This window comes from Anomalospiza imberbis, chromosome Z (genome assembly GCF_031753505.1).
Source record: "Anomalospiza imberbis isolate Cuckoo-Finch-1a 21T00152 chromosome Z, ASM3175350v1, whole genome shotgun sequence".
Classification (NCBI taxonomy): Eukaryota; Metazoa; Chordata; class Aves; order Passeriformes; family Viduidae; genus Anomalospiza; species Anomalospiza imberbis.
In genome coordinates, this window is record NC_089721.1 from 73,569,850 (window position 1) to 73,589,679 (window position 19,830).

At 58.8% G+C, this 19,830-nt stretch overlaps 1 protein-coding gene across 1 annotated transcript; it reads left to right on the forward strand.

Annotated features, from left to right (window-relative positions):
* Positions 1-484: 484 nt before the first annotated feature.
* FRMPD1 (FERM and PDZ domain containing 1) lies at positions 485-19,556 on the forward strand. Its single transcript, XM_068177387.1, has 16 exons — positions 485-609; positions 1,235-1,339; positions 2,101-2,258; positions 3,458-3,560; positions 3,641-3,686; positions 4,671-4,778; positions 8,521-8,616; positions 10,279-10,404; positions 11,514-11,633; positions 11,894-12,030; positions 13,157-13,283; positions 13,556-13,651; positions 14,548-14,730; positions 15,153-15,300; positions 15,695-16,411; positions 17,350-19,556. The coding sequence occupies exons 2-16, from the start codon at positions 1,239-1,241 to the stop codon at positions 19,527-19,529; spliced, it is 4,446 nt and encodes a 1,481-aa protein (XP_068033488.1). The 5' UTR covers positions 485-609; positions 1,235-1,238; the 3' UTR covers positions 19,530-19,556.
* Positions 19,557-19,830: the final 274 nt, after the last annotated feature.

Genomic DNA, 19,830 nt, shown 5'->3' on the forward strand with positions numbered 1-19,830 from the left:
ACTTCTTGCTCACCCTCTGAGAAGGAGTCAGATTTCCCATTCCTCAGCTCTGATTTCTGGAGGCACAGCTGGAGCACAGGTGCCCGTTTGTGGTTCAGAGGTGCCTCTCAGGAGCTGTGTGGCTGCAGGAGCAGGTAGAATGGTGTTGAATTAGGAGGAAAGCACCCAGTGCCAGAACTGCTGGAGGGCAGAATTTCCTCCATTTTCTGCCGATGGCTGAACAGGCAGGCAGCACAGCAGGCTGTAGTGGCTCCCTGTGAGGAGCTCACCAGCAAATGTGACTCCTGCCCTCCCTTCTTGGTTAGACAGTGTGAGCTGGGGAGTACTAAGGCCTGGGAGGGTGCTGAGTGGAACAGGTCTGGTTTTTGTTGAGACAAAATGTTTTGCGGCTCATCTCTGGGAGATGATGGGAGTTTCCAGCCATCTCTGCTGTTCATAGGCTAACTTACTGATATTTCTGTTGCAGCACCACTTCTGCCATGGACCAGCTGTCCCAGTATGACAGAGCGTGTCCCTGAGGCACAGAACTTCCAGGCCCAGCAGAAGACACGAGGGAGGAGGTCAGGACGTACGGAACTCCTAGGCCGGTCAGAAGGCACACAGTGAAAGGTGGATACAACAGTTTTGGGGTTGAAACACAAAGAGCTGATACTCTTCGCAACTTCTGGCAGATACAGGCATAATTTGTTTCATTTTGTGTCAGGTTCTGTCTCAGCCCTCGGCTCTTCCCAGGGCTAGAGCTCGGAGGGGTGGCAGCGGTGCATGGCTGCAGGGTGCCTTGCAAGGCACACTTTTGGGGTGTGCAGTTACCACTGATGTCTGCAGCTACAGTGTCAAACTGATTGCCTGGTTTGACTGAGGACTCGTGGTCTGGCAGGCTCAGTTTGGGGTGGGGAGCTCAGCCAGCCTTTGCACCTCCCAAAGAAGCCCACGGAGCCAGGAAATCCATGGAAAAGGAATGCAGACCTCACCGTCTGCCACGGGAGGGTAACGCAGCGTGACCGTGACACGGGTGACCAAAAGCACCAAGCAGGGGAGGCTGGGTGGGCAGGGGGGTTCCATGAGTGTCACAACAGGTGTCACCCTCTGTCAGAGCTCTGCCCTTCACCAGGTGCCAGCTGATCTCTCTGTGTTACTAAGGGGTTGTGAGTTAGTGCTGGTAACTCTGAGAGCAGTCCAGAAGAATTCCTCAGTCACCGTCATTCTGTTTTCCTGTGATTTATGTCACTTCCAGGTAAATGGGAGATTTGGAGACTAGCTTAATCCATACACGAAAAACATGTAGAATAGAGCAAATGGTAGCAAAATGGCTTCATCGGTCTCGGGACAGCACACCCAGGTGAGTGGGGTTTCTGTGGAGGGAGCACCTACGGTCACCTTAGGTCAGAGCCAGCACGAGGCTGTTCCCAGGGAGCGGGGCTGGCATAGCCCACAGATCCTGCCCAGTGTCTCTGTTGTGCTTGGGAAATACGCACACAGAAAAAGAAAAGCAGCAGCGTTTGTTAGCAACCCCCTTGGCTCCCAGGGACAGATGTTCCTGCCTTGCTCTGCCATGGGGAAGCACATTTCTTTCGTGAGGAAGAAACACAGCATTGCTCCATGCGAAACTTGCTCTTCCTGAAGGTGGGATCATGCTTCTCTTTGTGGGCCCACATTTTTGGGCAAGACTAGGTTGCATTACCAGGGATCCTGGCCCACGGCTGCTTTCCTTCCCTGAGGTCTGAGAGTGGACGTAGAGTGGACGCAGAGTGGACATCCGTGGGCTGGAGTGGATCCCAGCAGGAGCCGAGAGCTGTGCGCTCCTGCGCTGCCTCGCTGGGTGAAGCTGCTGCTGCTCCCTGTGCGTGGAGGTCGTGGCTTGTGCTGGGGCACACCTGAGCCTCTCCTCCTGTGCGGCCACGGGGCTGGGGTGACTGGGAAGCTGTGGTCACGCCCAGCCTGACGTCCTCAGCTTACTGCAGAGCCCAGGGAGTCGCTGCTGGCTGCAGAGCCGGGGAAGCGCCAGCCTCGGGCAGCCCCTCGCAGCAGGGAACGGCGTGGATCCTTTGGACAACACTGTGTGTGGTTATGTCACATTTAATCGCCTGCTCTGTGTCCCAGGGGCAGCGTGGCAGTGATGGACGGTGCCGGGGACAGCGCAGGCCAGCCCCCCAGCCGGGCCAAAGTGACCGTCACGGTGTACAAGGACCTCGTCCTGCAGCACTTCGGCTTTGAGATCTGCCCGGGCCTCCCCCTGACCATCGCCTCTGTCACCGCAGGTGTGGCCTCCCCGGGGGCTTTGAGTGTCCAGCACGGTAGCCGGTGGTGTTGGGGATAAACTACTGGCAGGGGTAGTGGTCTCTGGGGTGTCTGTTTGGGGTGTGAGCCCTGAGCACAGCCTGGGTGCCTGTGGCACATGCAGTGCCAGGACGTGTCCCAGCTCCCACAGCCTGGGGACAGTGCCAGCCTCCCCACGGGCCCTTCACCTGTGCTCGCTCTCTGCTCACCTTCATGATGCAGAGAGCTGCTCAAAGTCAAGTTCTTCGTGGTGTTTCATCTGAAATGCGGAGGAAGAATTTAATCTTATATTAGAGAATTTCATCTTATTCTGCTGTGGCCATGGTGATCTGAACAGAGCCTGGGCTTTCAGCCCTGTGACACAGGGGTGTGCTGCTGGGTGCAGGCAGGGCTGAAATCAAGCAGATCAGCTCCTCTAGCTATAGAAGGGATGGGTGTAACTCAAAAACTGTGATTCTGTTTCTTATTAATATTTTATGTTTTTGATGGGTGCACAAAACCACGTGGTTTTGACCTGTTGGTGTGAGTGTGGCAGCCCTCTGTTTGGGGGCTGGCTGGGGCTCTGAGCCAGGGCAGGTACCCTCTGTCACCCCCACCTCTCTTTATGCCCCTTCCCATGTGAAACACGGTGAAATTACCTGAGAGCTGTGGGGAGTAAGACATGGGTTTCTTTCTGCTGTGCTTCTCTCCTCTCCTCATCAGAAAGAATCAACATCTTACTGAAGCTGAGGCACAAAAAACCTGTCCTTCTGAGCCTGTCCTTTGCTGATGGGAGCCTAGGCTACACGGCCCGTGCTTGGTTCCCAGTGGTGGGCTGTGACAAGGGCACAGGCAGATCCTGGAGGGCTTTCCATGGGGCAGAGGGAGGCTCGGGTGGGGAGCAAGGACACGGGCAGGGACACAGCAGGTGGTGACAGCACCCAGTGTCCTCCAACCCCTTTTATTTTGCCAGCCAGGTGTGGTTGCTGGGGGAAGGGCAGCTCACACTGAGTGTCTCTGGACATCCCTAGTGCAGGTGTGGCACTTGGGGACACCAGCTAGTGGTGGACCCGGCAGTGCTGGATTACTGGGTGGACTGCACGATGTCGGAGGGTTTTTCCAGTGTTTTTTCCGGTGTGAGCGGCGCTGTGCCCCGCGGGCAGGAGGGGCTGGCCGTGCCTCACGCCGTGCCGGTCCGCAGGGAGCACGGCCGACGGCAAGCTGCAGCCGGGTGACCAGCTCCTCATGATCAACTCCAGCGCGGTGGAAGGGCTGTCCGTGGAGCGGGCAGCCAGCCTCATCAGGTGTGTCACCACGCGTGCCCGTGCCCCGGCGCACAGGGGCTGGGGGTGCCAGCCCTGGCTGACCGCGTGTCCCTTTGCAGGGACGCCGGTGACGAGCTGCTCCTGACGGTCCTGCGCTGCACGGCCGTAAGTGGCCCTTCCTCGGCTCCCGCGGCACCCTTCGGCACGGGACAGGGGTGGCTGGGCCGGCGTGGAGGCTCTGAGGGGCTGGGGTGCCCTGACCATCCTCTGCTGTCACCCACACGCCTGGGAAGGGTGGGCAGTGGCTCCTCGCAGCCCCTGGTGCGGGGCCAGGCTGGCTCGTGGCGTGGGCTGCAGGGACAGTGTCTGCTCCGTGCACCCTGGAGGGCTCTGGGACGTCCGGATGTGCCTGGGGGCTCCTCCCAAATCCCGTTCTGTGTCCCCACCACGTGTCGCCAGGGCAGGGTGGAGCTGTGGCAGGCCAGGAGGCACGGGCACTTCTGACAGGTGAAGGACTGGCTCTGCCTGGAGGCTGCCTGGGAGAGCAGTGAGGGGCTCTGCTGCTGCTCCTGGGGACCATCGTGCTTTACAGGGTATTTGTGCAGCGTTCCTGCACACACTCGGTGCCTTGCAAGCCTGATGGGACCTGCTGGCTGACAGCAGTGCCGTGTGGTGACCGTGGGCAGCTCTCTGGGTGGTTTGCAGCACTCTGGGCAGCCCAGCAGAGCGGGCAGTGCTGCCCACGCGGGCAGGCTCTGTCCGGCACGGCCAGGCTCTCTGCGTGTGCTGCGTGAGGGGCAGCCCCAGCGCAAGCCAGCTGTGGGCAGCTCCCCAGCTGTCCTGCGGGGTCCCGGCCGCGCTGCGCGGCGTGGGGACACACCTGAGCACCGCGCCTGGCTCCTGCGCCGTGGCACCGGCAGTGTGGCACGAGGCACACGCGTGTCCGCTCGCTGGCAGCCAGGGTTGGCTTCAGCCGCTGCCCGGGCAGTCCAAGGGGCCTGTGGCAGGGCTGGGAGCGGAGCGGCTCCCCAGAACACCTCTCCATGTGGGTGCGAGGCAGCCCAGGAGAAGCAGCCCCGGCACGGGCGGCGAGCGGCACCCCTGCCCTCCCCGGGGCTCTGTCCCGACCGAGCTCCGCTGTCGTTTCAGGGTGGACCCAAGTCGTCGTTCCTCACCGAGGAGAAGAGGGCGAGGCTGAAAACAAACCCCGTCAAAGTGCGGTTTGCGGAGGAGGTGCTGCTGAACGGACACTCGCAGGTCAGGGCAGCGGCCGGGAGGGGCGGGGGGCGCGGAGCTCTCCCGGGCAGGGTGTCGGACTGGGGCAGGGTGGCTGAGGCTCGCTGGGCCCGTCTGCCCTGGCCACGGTCCGGCAGGCGCTCCCTGCTGCTGCCGGAGGTGATCGGGGCAGGGAGGAAGCGCTGGCATCTGCAGGGTTTTGTCTTTGATGTGTTTACTCGGACTAATGGAAAATACCGCACGCACTGCTTCTGTCCCGCTCCCGTCAGAGCTGAAACCATTTCTTCAGCCCTGCGGGAGGCAGCTGTCCTCTCCTGCAGTGCTAATCCACCCGTGCTGAACCCTCGCTGAAGTGCGGGCAGGACAAACCCTGGCCCAGAGGTGAACGCTGGTGTGTGTGCCAGGTGAACGTGCTGCTGGAGGAGCTGGGCTGTCCCCTCCTGGGGACAGTCCTGGGCACAGTGGCTGTGACAGTCCTGGGGACAGTCACTGTTCAGGGGTGCGTCACTGGGCGCTCTGCTTTGCTGTTAGGTGTGCCAGTGCTCTTGAGCTGGCAGGGTGGCAGCTTGCTCTCACATCCCCGCAGAGCAGGGTCATCCACAGAGCATCCACAGCTGTGCCTGGCCTCTGTGAGCTGAGCTGGCTCACAGCTCGCTGGAGGCTGCTGCAAACCCATCACGGGGCTCCAGCTGCTGCTGGCAGCTGAGCTGGGTGCCCAGGGGTCTGCCCGTGCTGGTCTCCCTGTGGCACAGGGGAGAGCACTCGTGTCCTCCCCAAAGTGTGAACAGCTCCTGAACGCTCCTGCTCCTTCTGTGTAACTTTCTAAGCTCCCTGGGGTCAGCTGGGAGTCATTTGCTCTGTCGACCTTTCCTTGTGTCTTTCAGAATGAAAAACCCCTGTGGTCAAAGTGCCCCTTTCAGCCCCCCTGCTCATTAGTGCTGCTCAGTTGTCCAGGTCTGACCGAGCCTTTCTGCTTTGTAGCAGTGACAAACCACCCACTGGGCCCTTTTCCTTTTCCCTTCCTGTCTGCCTGCTGTTCCCTGTCGCTGGTGGAGCCCCCTGGTGCAGCTCAGAGCCCTCCCAGGGCAGCGTTTGCTCCCTTTCCCCTGCACACGGGCAGAGGTGCAGCCGGAGGTGCCGTGGGTGTCACCGGCCCGTGTGACTGCACGTGGGGACCCCACTTCTCCTCCTCCCTGCAGGGCAGGGCAGGGTCGGCTGTGGCTCCAGACGTTTCCAGGGTCCCTCTGGACCCTGGGATCCTTCCCTTCCTGCCACGCGGTTGCCAGGTGTGCCAGGGCCTGTCCCTGCCCTCCCCGGGCTGTGCCATCCCTCAGGGTTGGTGACACGGCTCTCGGGGGTCCTGCCTGGGGACAGCAGAGTGCTCCTGCTCTCGGGAGAAGTGACACCCCGGTCACCGGGCAGGGAATGCCAGACGGGAGGACATGCCCAGGACGTGGCCCCAGGCAGAGCTTCGGGCAGGGCTGGTCGTGAGATGGGCAGAGCCGAAATCACGGACAGAGCCTGCTTTTCTTACAGCTGAGGAGTGTCTGCTGGCAGGTCCCAGGAGCTGGAGGCTGGGCACGGTGCCACAGCCCATGAGCTCCCGGGTCTGTGCCAGTCCCTGACCCATGGCAGGATTGGTCCCAACGAGTCTGGGAAAGGACCTCTTGTGAGAGTCTAAAGAAGGCAGCTGTGCAGGGAATGCTGCGCTCTGCGCCTCCCTGAACCCTCTGCCAGCATTGTGCTGAGCTGATCAAACCTCTGCAAGTGCAGAGGAGGGACGCAGTGTTTAGATTGCCATTCATTTAATGACAGCACAAAGGCAGGAGAAATTAATTCAGGTGCTGGGGTCCTGCTGGTGTTAGATTCCCTTTTCACCACCTGGATATGCAACCTGTTTTGAACAGTGAAGTATTAGCACAAAGGAAGAGTAAATAAATGTACTGCAAATTTATGCTTTCTTTCTGGAAAAGCACTATGCACCACGACAGCCCTGAGTGCTTTAGGGCTGCTCTCCTTCCCGTGGGCTGACGCACTAAGGCAGCCAAAATGGGTATTACGGCCCTGAAAACTGTACGGCCTCCAGTTTCAGTAAATATACTGCTCTTGGCATCCTAATGGAGCGCGGCTAAGTGATCCTTGTGGCGACGGGAAGGATCCCAGCGGCTGCGTTCTGCAGCTGAAACCCGAGCCTGCAGGCTGCGAACATGAATTGTTAATGAGCCTCGCTGCTGTCCTGCCTCCGCTTTCTGCAGACCGATGATGTATTCCTACATCCTGAGCAATACGCCGGGGCCAGGCCCCCGGGGACGCCGGGCCAGCGCCAGGCAGTGTTACCAGCAGCTGCGAGCTGGGGAGCCAGCCCTGCCCCGGCAGCGCAGGAGGGGTACGGCGGCTGAAGCTTTCTGCGTTAGCAGCTTCTGACAGCCTTCACAGACACAGAGAAACCTCTCCGGGTGCTCTGGCTGGGTAATTGGATCTGACCAGGAGAGCGGGGATGATTTGTGCAGGTGTTAAGTCCTGCTGTGTGCTGGCGGTGCAGGGCGCCCCTCACAAGGTAACTGTGCCATGGGCGCTGAGGGGAGATGTAAAACAGCGTCACCGTCCCGGAGCTGGTGGACAACAACACCTGTCAGAGACGTGATGTGTTCGGGCCAGTTACAGAGCCCCAAAGCTGGGCTAGAAAGAATAGCAGCAGCGTTCTCTTGTTTTTCCTCAGTGGTGGCTGCAGGCAGCTTGAACCCCAAGAATGCGTATGAGAGGAACAAGGGCAGGATTCAGAGGTGTTTTATGTTTGCTTTGGCAGCACTTTCAGGGGGTGTGGGCTCTCTGTCTAGAGGGCTGTGAGGTTTGTAACGTGAGGCACAGTGAATGAAACACGGGAGAGATCATCTCAGAAACACCATTCTTAACCCTGAGACCCTCTTGACAAGTAGATAAACCCTTTAAGTGGTGGGGGCAGCATGCTGGTCCAAGAACATGACAGAGGCATGCTGAGAGGAGCTCCCAAGTGGAGGAGTGAACCTGCTCATCCCTGAGCAACCAGGGGAGCGATGGTGAAACTGGAAGAAAGGTGCAGGCATTCCCTGCTGAAGGGGTGAGGTGGAGGGCTGAAAGGGGATCAGGCTGCCCAGGAGGACAGAGGCCAAGTCCCCAGACCCTTCTCGAAGCACCCAACAGAGATGCTCTCGCTGAGGGTGTTCTCGTCTTGTGCCACGTGTTTGGGACCTATCTCAGGGCACTGTGGTGGCATCACGTCCTGCGTGGGAGGTGCCAGGGTTACAGATGTCAGGGCAAGGCTCGGTGGAAGCAGCGGTGCGTGTTTGACGGGCTCCCGTGGCGCTGGCAGTGCGGGGGCTGCGGGCAGCACGTGGGGCTGGTGCCAGCGTGGGGGTCCATGCTGCTTGGTGATGGCAAGGTGCCTTTCCTGGAGGCCCCGCTGGGTGTTGGTGATGAACAGGGAGGATGGCTTTCTGCTTTCAGTGCCTGCCAGATTCTGCTGTGCCGGGGGGACCCAGGCGGTGCTGCCAGGCCACGTGCAGCCGCTGCACTGCCCCGAGTGTTACGGTAAAGGCACTTGTTGTGCTCTCCTTGTGCCACTCTGTGCCAGAAGCATAATCAGGAGTAAACCTTGGTGCCATGGAAGAGGGCTGCCAAGGTACAGAAGGATTTTCCTGGATGCCAGGACTTGCAGTGCCAGGCAGAGCAGCTGGTGCCTGCAGGCTGGATGCCCGAGGGTCCAGCTGCTGCTTTTGTTCTGCAGGGGAGCTCCCTCCTGTTCATGCCCAATGTTCTCAAGGTGTACCTGGAGAACGGCCAGACCAAGGCATTCAGGTTTGAGAGGAGCACCACTGTGAAGGTAAGGAGGCTGGGCAGGCTGTTCCCACCACCCCAGCCCAACCCATCAGCAAAGGGGCAGGCAGGGCCCTTGCAGCCCCCCGTCTGCACTGACCAGCTGCTGGCAGTGCTGGCTGTGCTGGGTTTTCTGAGCTCCAACCTCATTTCTGCACTGGTAAGGGTGTTCCCCTCTGGAGACATGAGCACTGACTCAGCCCCTCAGGTGAAAGAGCGGCACACGAGGGAGTGATCCTCCCTCAGATCGCTCCCCTGAAAACTCGATGCTGCTCCGCAGAGCCGTGGATCCAGCCCTTCCCATGACTGCTGTGCTTGGACACAGCCTCACACACCTCCAGTTTTTCTGGCCTGATCGTTGTGGCTGCTCAGTGTTTATGTTGGACTTGGTAAGATTTGGCCACGGCCAGTGGCTGGAGGTCATAAATTACTTAAAGGACAGCTGGTGTCCTGCACCAGTGCAGATGCTGTGGGAGAGATTCACAATGGACAGACATTCTGGGGCTCTCAGGCTGACAGTATATTAAAGGGAAACACAAAGAGACTTCATTTATCATGCAGTGAAAACTTTCCTCAGAAAAGGAGGAGTTTATCTAGCTCATTCAAGCTTCACAAAACCATTGTGGTCTCTCAGGCAAGTAAGTGTCTGCAAGTCTTTTGACTTGCAGGGTCTAGAAAAATAAAATAATAAGAGAAAGCAAGGAGGTGAAAAGGAAAGGAGACTTGTAAAGAGATTTTTGAATGTCTGTCCTCAAGGGTTTAATTTCTAAAGGATGGATTAGCTCTTTGTCTTTGACTTGAGTTGCTCAGCTCTGACATGGAACAAGTTTTCCCAGTTTCTGAAAGTAGCCCTCATGACTGCCCTCCAGAAACATCTAAATGAGTAAAATCCTTCCCAAGTTAGGTATTTCCAGAAATTCCTCTCTGTCTTGAGACATCCTGGCTTAAAACTGAGGTGAGTCAAACATTTATGCTTGCCTCAAAAGGCGGCTTGAGTGAGCCCAAGGGCTTCTGTTTCAATTTGTGCTCAGTCAAGCCTGAGGTGATATTTTCTTTTTGCCAAACATAAACCTTGTTACTTCAATAACAGAATATTGACAGAATTCTCTATTACAAAGTGAAACACCAGTTTCAGTCAGATGTGGTAAGATTTTTACAATTACAGTCTCAAATTCTGGTTTATTGAAGACAAGTGTTCTTTACAAGTTCTTTTTATTTTTTTCACAAATCACAGAATGATTTGGGTTGGAAGGGACCTTAGAGACCATCCAGTTCCAACCTCCTGCAGGTTGGCAGGGACCCCTCTCACTTGCTTCAAGTTCTGTCCAGCCTGGCCTTGGACACTTCCAGGGATCCAAAATGTTGCAGAGCTCTAGTAAGCTAGGATAACAAGCACAGCAAACACTTGGGTCGGGGGTGGCAGAAAGTGCTCAGCATCACCCAGCTGAAAACTGTAAAACTTTGAGTGTGGGGCAGCTGAGGAGATGGGTTCGATACCTGTGGCACCTTGGGGTTTTCAGCTTGCCCACCTTGTCCTCCACCTGCTGGGATCATTGTGCTCTGTCTGTCCGTGCCTCCGCAGTCCTGCAGGCTGGGGTCACGCAGTGACAGCCCTGCAGCAGTGCTGGTGGCACAGCTGAGCCCTGTGTGACCCCCGTGCCCCTGCCAGGACATCGTGCTGACACTGCAGGAGAAGCTGTCCATCCGCAGCATCGCCCACTTCGCGCTGGTGCTGGAGGAGCAGTACAGCCTGGCCAAGATCCACCTGCTGCACGAGGAGGAGCTGATTGCCCAGGTGAGCAGAGCCCCCGTGCATCCCGCGGCCCTGCAGAGGGGCACTGCCGCCAGGAGAGAGGCCAGGGAGGGCAGAGGGAGCCCAGCACTGCAGGGGTCACCGGAGGGGTGAGCTCGGCTCGGCGCCGGTGATGCCATCCACGTCTGCCGTGGTGTTCACACCCCCTCGCTGGGGAAGGGCACTGTGGGGGCATCCTGAGTGCCCACACACAGCAGTACCCGTGGGCTGGCATTGCCTGGAGAGCAGTTGTGGGTGACATGCTCCGTGCCACCTGTCTCCCCGGCCCATCTGCAGAGGACAGCCTGAGCCTTAAACAGCTTGAGGACAGCTGTGCAGACCTCGCTGCTCACAGTTCCCTGGGCAGCCAGAGCATTCACCCCAGGGCGAATGCCCCAAGGGCAGGGCCCACTTGGGTTGAATTCTGAGTCAGTTCCTTGTGTCCTGGGAGCGTGAGGTGAGCCCGTGGGGTCCTGCTGCCCCCACAGCCATGCAGGTTTGTCAGCAGGAGCCTGCCCCAGCTCCGTGCTGGTGGGTTTGTTGGCTGGCAGCCCACTGCAGAATACCCTGAATGGGAAGGCACACACAAGGATCATCCACTTCAAATCCCTCAGTGGCTGGTGCTGTCACAGCACTGAGCACATGGGTCAGGATTTCCGCTGGGCAGGATCTGCCCAGAATAAAATATGCTGATGGATAACTCAGTCTTGACATTGTATTGACATTACAGTGATGATTCAGGGGTCTGTTTAGGGCTGCTGTGTCTTGTGACTGCACTCCAAAGCAGAGAAGCCTGCCCCTTCCCCTGCTGTTATCACACAGCCCCAAAGCCTCTGCCCTGGTCACACTGCAAGTGTTTGGGATCAGTGGGTTTCTAAATAAAGTGTTGTTGTCAAAGGGCTTCTGGGCTACTGCAGGGAGAAGAAGAAAACAGATGAAGACTCAGAGATAAAATTGCAAGCGCTAGCAAAGCCTCCTTGTGTTTGTTCAGGAAAATGTGTGCCATCCCCTTGCCAGTGGCAGTAAACAATTCCTGTGGGTTTGCAGAGCAAAGGCTCATCATGCACTCCTGGGGGGAGGGCTTGTGGTGTGATGCCCTTTCTCTGTTGCAGGTGGTCCAGAAAAGAGACTCTCACGACTACCGCTGCCTCTTCAGAGTGTGCTTTGTCCCCAGGGACCCCTTGGACCTCCTGCAGGAAGACCCAGTGGCCTTTGAATATCTGTACCTGCAGGTGACGCTGGGGCATTCCGTGCTTAGGAATCCCTTCTCACCCCATTCTCATTTTTGCTTTAAACCAGAGCATGCCTTGGACTGGCTCAGCCATATGGAAATGCAGAGCACTTAAAATCAGGGCATTTCAGTTCAATTTGCCTTAAATTCTTACACCCACTTTTATGCTTGGCTGGTGATATCCCCAGCTGGCTGCGTGGTGTCGTGTTGGCAGCTTTGTGCTGCGTTCCTGCTGGCCTGACTGTGCTGTGTTTGCCCCAGAGCTGCAGCGACGTGCTCCAGGAGAGGTTTGCTGTGGAGATGAAGTGCAGCGTGGCATTACGCCTGGCTGCCCTGCACATCCAGGAGAGGATCTACGCGTGTGCCCAGCCACAGAAGGTGTCCTTGAAGTACATCGAGTAAGCGCAGAGATTTCTGTGCTCCGCTGTGGCTAAGCCTGGCGAAAGCAGGAGAGCCCCAAAAGTGGCATCAGCTCGCTGCTTGCCCCGTGTTTAGCCTTGCACAGGACTCCAGAGGGGACTGCAGTCCCTTGGCTGTGCTGCTCCTTTAGGGCAGGGTGGCCTCGTGGGCCGCCCTGTGCTCAGCCCACTGACCTGCCTGAGAGTACAGGCACTGAACTCCTGGGTTGTCCCAAGGCAGAGGGAGGTTCTTGTCTGCCACAGGGCCAGGGACCTGGAACTGCAGATCTCCCACACAGTGGTGGTTACCCAAGCTGCTCCTGCCAGTATTGATTGCACTGTCTGGAGAGAGAGGGTGTAATCATCAACTTTGCACAGCCAGTGCACCTCTGCATCCACCAGAAGCATGCCAGAAATACCTGCTTTGGGCAGTGGGAGATCCTGTGAAGTACTGGGATCTATGGGGAAATGACCAGAAAATGCTTTCAGAGGGAGCAGGCGTGCCCTGCTGCATGTTGGTGCTCTGGGACTGCACCTGCCCCAGAGAAGCCCGTGTTCTAGGCAGTGGTGACGAGCTGGTTGTTAATTACCAGCCACTGGGGTAGTGACCAGGTTAATTACCAGGCACTGGCTGCCTCGTGTGCAGCCAGACGTGCCCAGCTGTGTGCAGGGAGTGAGGGTGAGGCAGCTACACTGCTCTCACCTCACAGGTGTTTAATGCTTGGGCTGAGTAAACTCTCCAGCGGCACACCTGGCCCACGTTTTGAGTCCAGGAAACTGAACGTGCTGAAATGTCATAATCCTGTCACCAAAGCAAGGTGCGTGCAAGGACAGGATCTCCATCCTTTGGATGGTGAGGGGAGATGGGGACTGTCCTGCCCATGGAGGTTGTGAATTCCCTCCTGTGAAACCACCTGAAAATGGCCATTCTGCACCAAAGTGCCCACTGTCCAGTCCCGCTCCCGACCCCGTGGCAGCTGCAGGTAGCAGTGAATTTGAGCCGGTGAGGCCGCTGTGTGTGGCACAGCCCCCCACGGCTGCCTGGTGCCTCTGCCCTGTCCTGTGCTGTGCTGCTGGGGGTCAGCGTGGCTGGGACCCCCTGTGCTCCCTTCCCTCTTTCTGCCAGGAGGGACTGGGGAATCGAGAACTTCATCTCACCCACCTTGCTTCGGAACATGAGAGGGAAGGACATCAAGAAAGCCATCAGCTACCACCTGAAGCGGAACCAGGTGCTGCTGGACCCTCGGCAGAAGGTAGTGTGTGAGCCCCAGGTCACAGTGTCCTCCCCTGCGTGTCACCTGGGGCTGCTGTCTGCCCCCATGCTGTGCCCGCGCTCCCTGATCCCCCTGCGCTGTGGTGCCACGCTCAGTGGGCGTGTGGGATGGCCCACGGGCACCTCTGCTGCCTGGCCGGACCGAGCTGGACGTGTTGGCCACACAGCCAGCCCTGCAGCACAGCTTGTCTCCGTGCTGCAGCTGCCTGCAGCGCCTGTCCCTCAACTGTGTTTCCTCTCTTGCCAACGAAGCACACGCTCACAGCAGTCCAGGTGCGCCTGAGCTACCTGCAGATCCTGGGGGAGCTGAAGATGTACAGTGGGAAGATCTTCAATGCCACCATGATGGTATGAGCTGTTTGTTTCTGTAATTGCTTTGTGCACGCAGTCCTCCTGGCCACACTGCTTCTCCCTGTCCCGGGATATCCTGGTAGATGTTGGTAAGGGGCTGTGCTGGAGAAACTCAGCATAATTCCACTGAAGTGTCCACAGCGCAGACCAGCCTACAGAACAGTTATGCATGTGTTTTCTAATTGGAAGCTGTGACTCTTGCTCTTCAGATAAACCCTGTCTATCATTTGTGTGGTATAAAGTACTTGAGAAATCTGGGCAGGCTCCAAACTCTTGAAAAAATACTGGAAACCCTTAAAGCTCACTGTAAAAAAGACCTCTTCCATTTTTACAAGAGGTTTATTGGGTTGTTGATTTTCCTGCCTGTCCCCAGCTGGGTTCTGTGCTGAGCTGTGTCACACAGGGAGCAGAGCAATGCTGGTGGGCCTGTACCTGAGCAAGACCTCACCCATGGGTCACAGTAATGCCAAACTTTATACCTACATGCACATTGAACAATTTCTGCCAGATTATATGTGCGTTAACTCATTTTCCCTTAAGTCTCTCACCCTAACAAAAAGCACTGACACATCTTCCAAGCCCAGAAATGTCTTTGAGAAGTTTCTACCCTGCAGCTGCAGCAGGTCCCACTGGCTCCATGTGGGGACAGCCTGGGCTGCCAGGTGACACTGCTGACAGTGACCACCTGCTGCCAACCACAGCCCTGGGTCTGCCAGGTGGCTGCTACATCCCTGGGGCCATAGGAAGCTGCTGGTCCCTGTGCAGGGGAAGAGAGCAGGGAGCGGGCTGCTGTGGCAGCTCAGCAGCAAGGAGAGTCAGTGCTGGGATCCCCCAGGAGCTCGGGGGGCCCTGCCCAGGCTGCATCAGAGGTTTAACCTGTGCCTATCCTGCAGCTGCAGGACAGGGAGTCGTACGTGGCACTGCTGGTGGGCGCCAGGCATGGCGTCAGCCAGATCATCAACAGCAAGCTCAACATCGTCACTAGCCTGGCCGAGTTCCCCAGCATCAGCAGGGTGGAGCTCAGCGAGGAGTCCGAGCGAGTGAGCACTGTCAAGATCTACCTGCAGGACCTGAAGGTGAGCACCAGTGTGGGGACAGAGTCACAGGGGAGTCACCTGCACCGTCACCTCTTCTCAAAGGCTGGGGTTGTCACCAGGATAAAAGGCTTGGGAGGGAAACAGACTTGGGAGGGAAAGCTCGTAGAAAGAACCAAAAAAATTACTGGGGAGAAGTGATTCTTCCTGCTGGGGAGAAGTGATTCTTCCTCCATCAGTGAGATGCAGCAAAGGCACAAAAGGTGAAAAAAAGAAATTACTCTTCTTTGTCTGTGCCTCCTGCAAATCAGACTGAGGGAAATATGAGACAGAGGGGGTGCCTTGTCCTCGTGCAGCCTGTTCCTGCTACAGTACAAACAATATTTGTTTCTTCTAATCTTTTTTTTACTCTTTTCTCCCACTCACCCCGAAAAATAAAACAAACCAAAAAAAAAAAAAAAAAGGTGCTTACTCTGCTGCTGGAGTCAAACAGCGCAAAGGACCTCGTCTGCCTCATCGCTGGTTACTACAGACTCTTTGTGAATGCCAACACCTCCATATTCACCTGGGGAGAGAAAAAACAGCAACTGCACCGTGTCTCAGCAGAGGAAGGTGTAAAAAACAGCCTTTTTTTGACACAGGATGGGGAGGAAGTGGGTGGAGGACCCAGCTCCTGGAAGCAGCAGCCCGGGGCTGTGTGGTGGCACCTGCGTCTGATTGAGGCTGGACTTGACGATCTTAGAGGGCTTTTCCAGCACTCATGGCGGCACGACTCTGTGACTGCTACGGGCTTGTGGGGACCGAGGCTTGGGGCGAGGGCTCAGCTGGCAGCTGCCCTGCAGCTCCGGGGTGCTGCTCTGGGCTGAGAGCACCCCGCAGGTCCATCTGCCCCCTCCCTTGCTGGCTGGTGGGCAGGCGAGGGCTGAGCCCCTGGGGCCCGCGGGGCAGGGTCTGGCTGAGCCCCTCCCCAGCCCAGCATGGGCTGACAGCTTCCTTTAAATCCCAGGCTATGAATCCCGAGCCTGCAGCGACTCCGAAGATTCCTGGGACCTGGATTCCTCCTCGGGGCGTCGCACGGACAGCCCCGCGGTGTGTGGCGGTGCGGAGGGGCAGGCGGAGCCCCGCAGCCCCGGGGCGAGCAGCGCCGAGCCCCGCGCTGGCGGCGGCGACCCGCGGGACACCGGCGGTGACAACGCCACCGACAGCGCATCCGAGGCGTCCGACTCGGCCAACACCGAGAGCCGAGGCTTCAAGACGAGCGGCTCCAGCGACTCCATGGATGCGCTGGAGGAAGATGAGCTGGAAGCGTGCTCTTCCTCCAGGCCGGAGCTGCTCCAGTTCTACGCGCCGACCGTGCGGGAGATGAGCGGCTCCGACAGCAGCTTCGTGCCGCTGTGCGCCGCGGGCAGCCCCGCCGGGGCCGCGGCGGCCGGAGAATATTTCTGCTTCCTGCAGGCGCCGCCGGCCGAGCAGCCGGGGCCCGGGGGCAGCCCCGCGGGGCAGGGCGAGGGCGCGGCCGGGCTGTCCGAGGCGGACACCGAGGGCTACTACAGCCTGTGCTACAGCGCATCCCCCGCGGGCAGCGGCGCGTCTGCCCAGCAAGGGCGCAGCTCGGGCGACAGCGACCTCGTCCTGCGGCCACCCCCGGGCTTCGGGGACTCCAGCTCCGAGGAGGAGTTCTACGATGCTGCGGACAGGCTCAGCCCTCCGGACGCGCGGGCAGGTAAAGCCACACCAGTGCTGCAGGTCCGTGCTGCCTCTGCTGCCGTCGGTTCCCCGGGGGGCTCCCCTTCCAGCTCTTAGGAGCTTCTCCAGGACTTTTGCAGGGCCTTTGACTCCCAGCTCTCTGCAGGCCACTCCTCAGCACCCTAACAGTGACATTGCAGGAGGATTTGTTACCACGTGCAAACACTGGGTGTTGGGAAAAGTCAGTTTTCAGAGGAGTGGCATTCTGGGATCTCTGCTCTCTTCCTCTCAGCTAAGGAGACCCTAAACCTGTAAAACGTTGTTACATGAACCCCCAAGGTCAAAGGCCATGCTCAGGTCAGAGGCTGGTTTCAGAGCTGGGTCAAGGATTCCCAGGGCTGGGCAGCTCACTGATCACTGTATTTTCAAGGAAATGGGAATATTCTTGTTCCTGAAGTAATCATCTCTTTCAGCATTAACAGACCCTCTTAAGAATTTAATTCATGCCATTAGAACAGTTTTGGCTTTTATAGTAATGCACAGTCCCTGTACTGTGTTCAGGCAAAAAAACTGTCACTGTGGAAATTGTTACCGTCCAGATTTCCAGCTGGGAACCTCTGGCCGTGTTTCTATGTGATGATACACCTACAGCTGTGGGCAGTGCTCTTGTATTGCTGCTGCTGCCCCCAGATTTAACTGGGGAATCACAGCCACACCTGCCTTCAGGTGAAGCTGCCCCCTCATCAGTCCTTGTAGCCACACACCCAGGCTCTGCCTTCTTCTTCACATCCAGCTCCACGTAGGTACTTCATCACGAGATATTTCCTTCTGCCTTGGGAGCCAGGCACTGCTGCTGCACTTTTATGCCTGTGATTCCAAGTCCTGTGCCAGGAGCTTTTTGGCCCACTGCGTAGGCATGAGGGCATTCTGCTGCCTGGGATTACTTCCTGATTTCCATGTTTTTCTTGCCATCAGGCTATGATACAGCATCCTGGGAGGACAGAGAGAACTCCTCCTGCATCCCAAAGAGGCTGAGGTGCTACAGCTTGGGGGAGAAGCCATCGACGAGGGAGAGGCAGGGGCAGGAGAAGGAGCTGACCTGCACCAGGAGCCTGAGGAAGAGAAGGTCTTTCCTGAAAACTGATTACACCTCACAGGTCAGTTTCCCTGCAGCTCTCCCAGGCTCTCCACAGCGCTGCTGCTCCTGGCCGCCCACTCAGCCCTCGACAGAGGACACAGGGAAGGACATGGAGGTGGGGATTCCAGCGGGCATCCGGGCCCAGGGGGACACTGCTGGCACAGACCCCTGCTCTGACCTGATGAACACGGAGCCCGACACCACGGAGACAAAGTCAGTGATGGAATGGCTGGCTTCCTCCATTTCGGACGTTCATCATCCTGGTGACCAGTGTGGGGAGGAGGACAGCAGCCTCCAGCCACAGCACCCCCCTTTGCTGTCCCTAGAGCCCCTTCCCCGCGGTCCGAGTGGAGCTGCCCAGGAAAGCTCTCCAGGGGAGACAGATTCGGGGTGTCTGAGCGAGGGGAGCTGTGTGCCCACTGCAGGCTGGCACACCCAGGGGCCACAGGAGGACGGGGGTGACGTGGTGGCCACTCAGCACAAGGCCAGTGTAGTGCCCTCTGCTGTTGTCTGCCCCTCTGAGGAACTCCTGCTGCTGCCACCGGCTCCTGGCCCCGGCACGGCCCCTGCCTGGGAGCTAGCCCAGGACCGGGGGCTGCTCCCTGCGGGGGTGGAGCCTTCCCTGGCTCCCTGTCAGGAGAGCAAAGCCGATGGTCAGTGCCGTGCCAGCAGCAGCTGCAGGGGGGCCGTGTCCCGGGCCAAGAGCCGACAGGTGGTGAGTGGGGAGACCCTGTGGAAGGTGCACGAGGGGCACGCGGGGTTCCCAGAGGCAGCCCAGCTCCTGGCAGATTGCAGCAGCGCCTCGGGAGTTCTCACTCGCCTCTCCTGGCTCTCGTTCGGGCTGAGGACAGACCCTGTGCCACACAGCCTGCAGGACAGGGTGGATGACCCACTTGAGCCCTTGGCCTGTCTGACGACCAGCGGGTGCATGGGGGCCAATGCTGGTGGCAGGAAGGTGCCAACATCCCCTGCTGGAGCAGGCTCTGGCAAGGAGCTGGTGAGCAGCTCGGGGCTGGGTGCAGGGCAGCCAGGAGGCGCAGGAGATGTGGCTCAGCAGGAGCCACAGCCTGCACAGGCTTCTCTTCCCAGAGAGCAGGAGGCAGGGCTGGGGAAGGACTCCTGCCTGGCCCCATCTGCAGGGCTCTCCATCTCCTCGGTCCCAGTTCCCTTGGGGAAAGGAGCCGGGGACCACGGGGCTGCAAAGCACTCGTTCCTCTGTTTTAAGCCCGAGGAGGGTGAGCAGACCCCTCTGCGCCCCGTCCCAGCCGGGCCCTCCCCAGCACCACGTGAGCTGGACAGCTGTGGCTGCCACCTGCCCTACATCAGCTGCTTCCCCCAGCCCCACAACCAGGGCGAGCGTGAAACCAGCCCCCCCCAGTTTCCGGGGCCCCTCACCACCCCACCATCCAGCAGCTGCAGCCTCCCCAAGACCCCTGGGAGTGGCTTCCCAGTCTCCATTGCTGGGGACACGGCAGGGCAGGACCCCCACATCCGAGTGCTCGGGCAGCTGAAGGACGAGGCCTGGGTGAGCCCTGCGGATTTCTCCCGCTTCCTGGCCTACACCGTGGAGCTCCAGGAGGTTGTAGGGAAGCTCTGTGGAAACCAGGCGACCCACCTGCACGACCAATGTGCAGAGCAGGGTGTGGAGAGCAAGGGTGCCCTGGGCTGGGCTTCCCAGGACCTGCTGTCCAGCTGCCAGGCACTCCTGAGCACGGAGCAGCCTCTCTCAGAGGTGCAGTGTGCTCTGAGAGCAACGTTCGACCGCCTGGTTCAGCTGGCAGTGACCTGCTTCCAGGTGACACACTGCCGGCGGTGCAGGCAGCGGCAGCGGGAGCTGGGGGCTGCGCTGGGGGATGTGGTGGGCACCTACCAGCAGCTGGTGCAGGCTCTGCACCAGCAGCTCCACGGGCAGGTCTGCCCTGAGCTGGGCACCAAGCTCCTCGCCCGACAGCACACGGCCCTAGCAGCTGCCATCTTCTGTCTCCTGCAGCAGTTCAGGGCGTCCCCGTGGCTGTGACGGGCAGGGTGGGGGCACACGAGGGCACTGAGGGAGACAGAGCCCAGGTGTGTGCCCTCTGTCCCCCTCAGGCTCTCCCCCAGGGGATGTTTAGCCCAGGATGGCCACGGCAGGATGGGCCATGTTGGCAGCCATGCCCCAGGTGCTCTTGGAGCACGTCGGTGCGCATCCTGCCCAGGGCTCGTCCCCTGCCTCCCACCGTGGTCAGTCTCACGGTGTTCTCTCAGCTGCCTTTGCCACCCATGGGGAAGAGTGTGAGCCCTTCAGCCTGCCTTTCGCTCACCCTGCTCTCCAGGCAGGC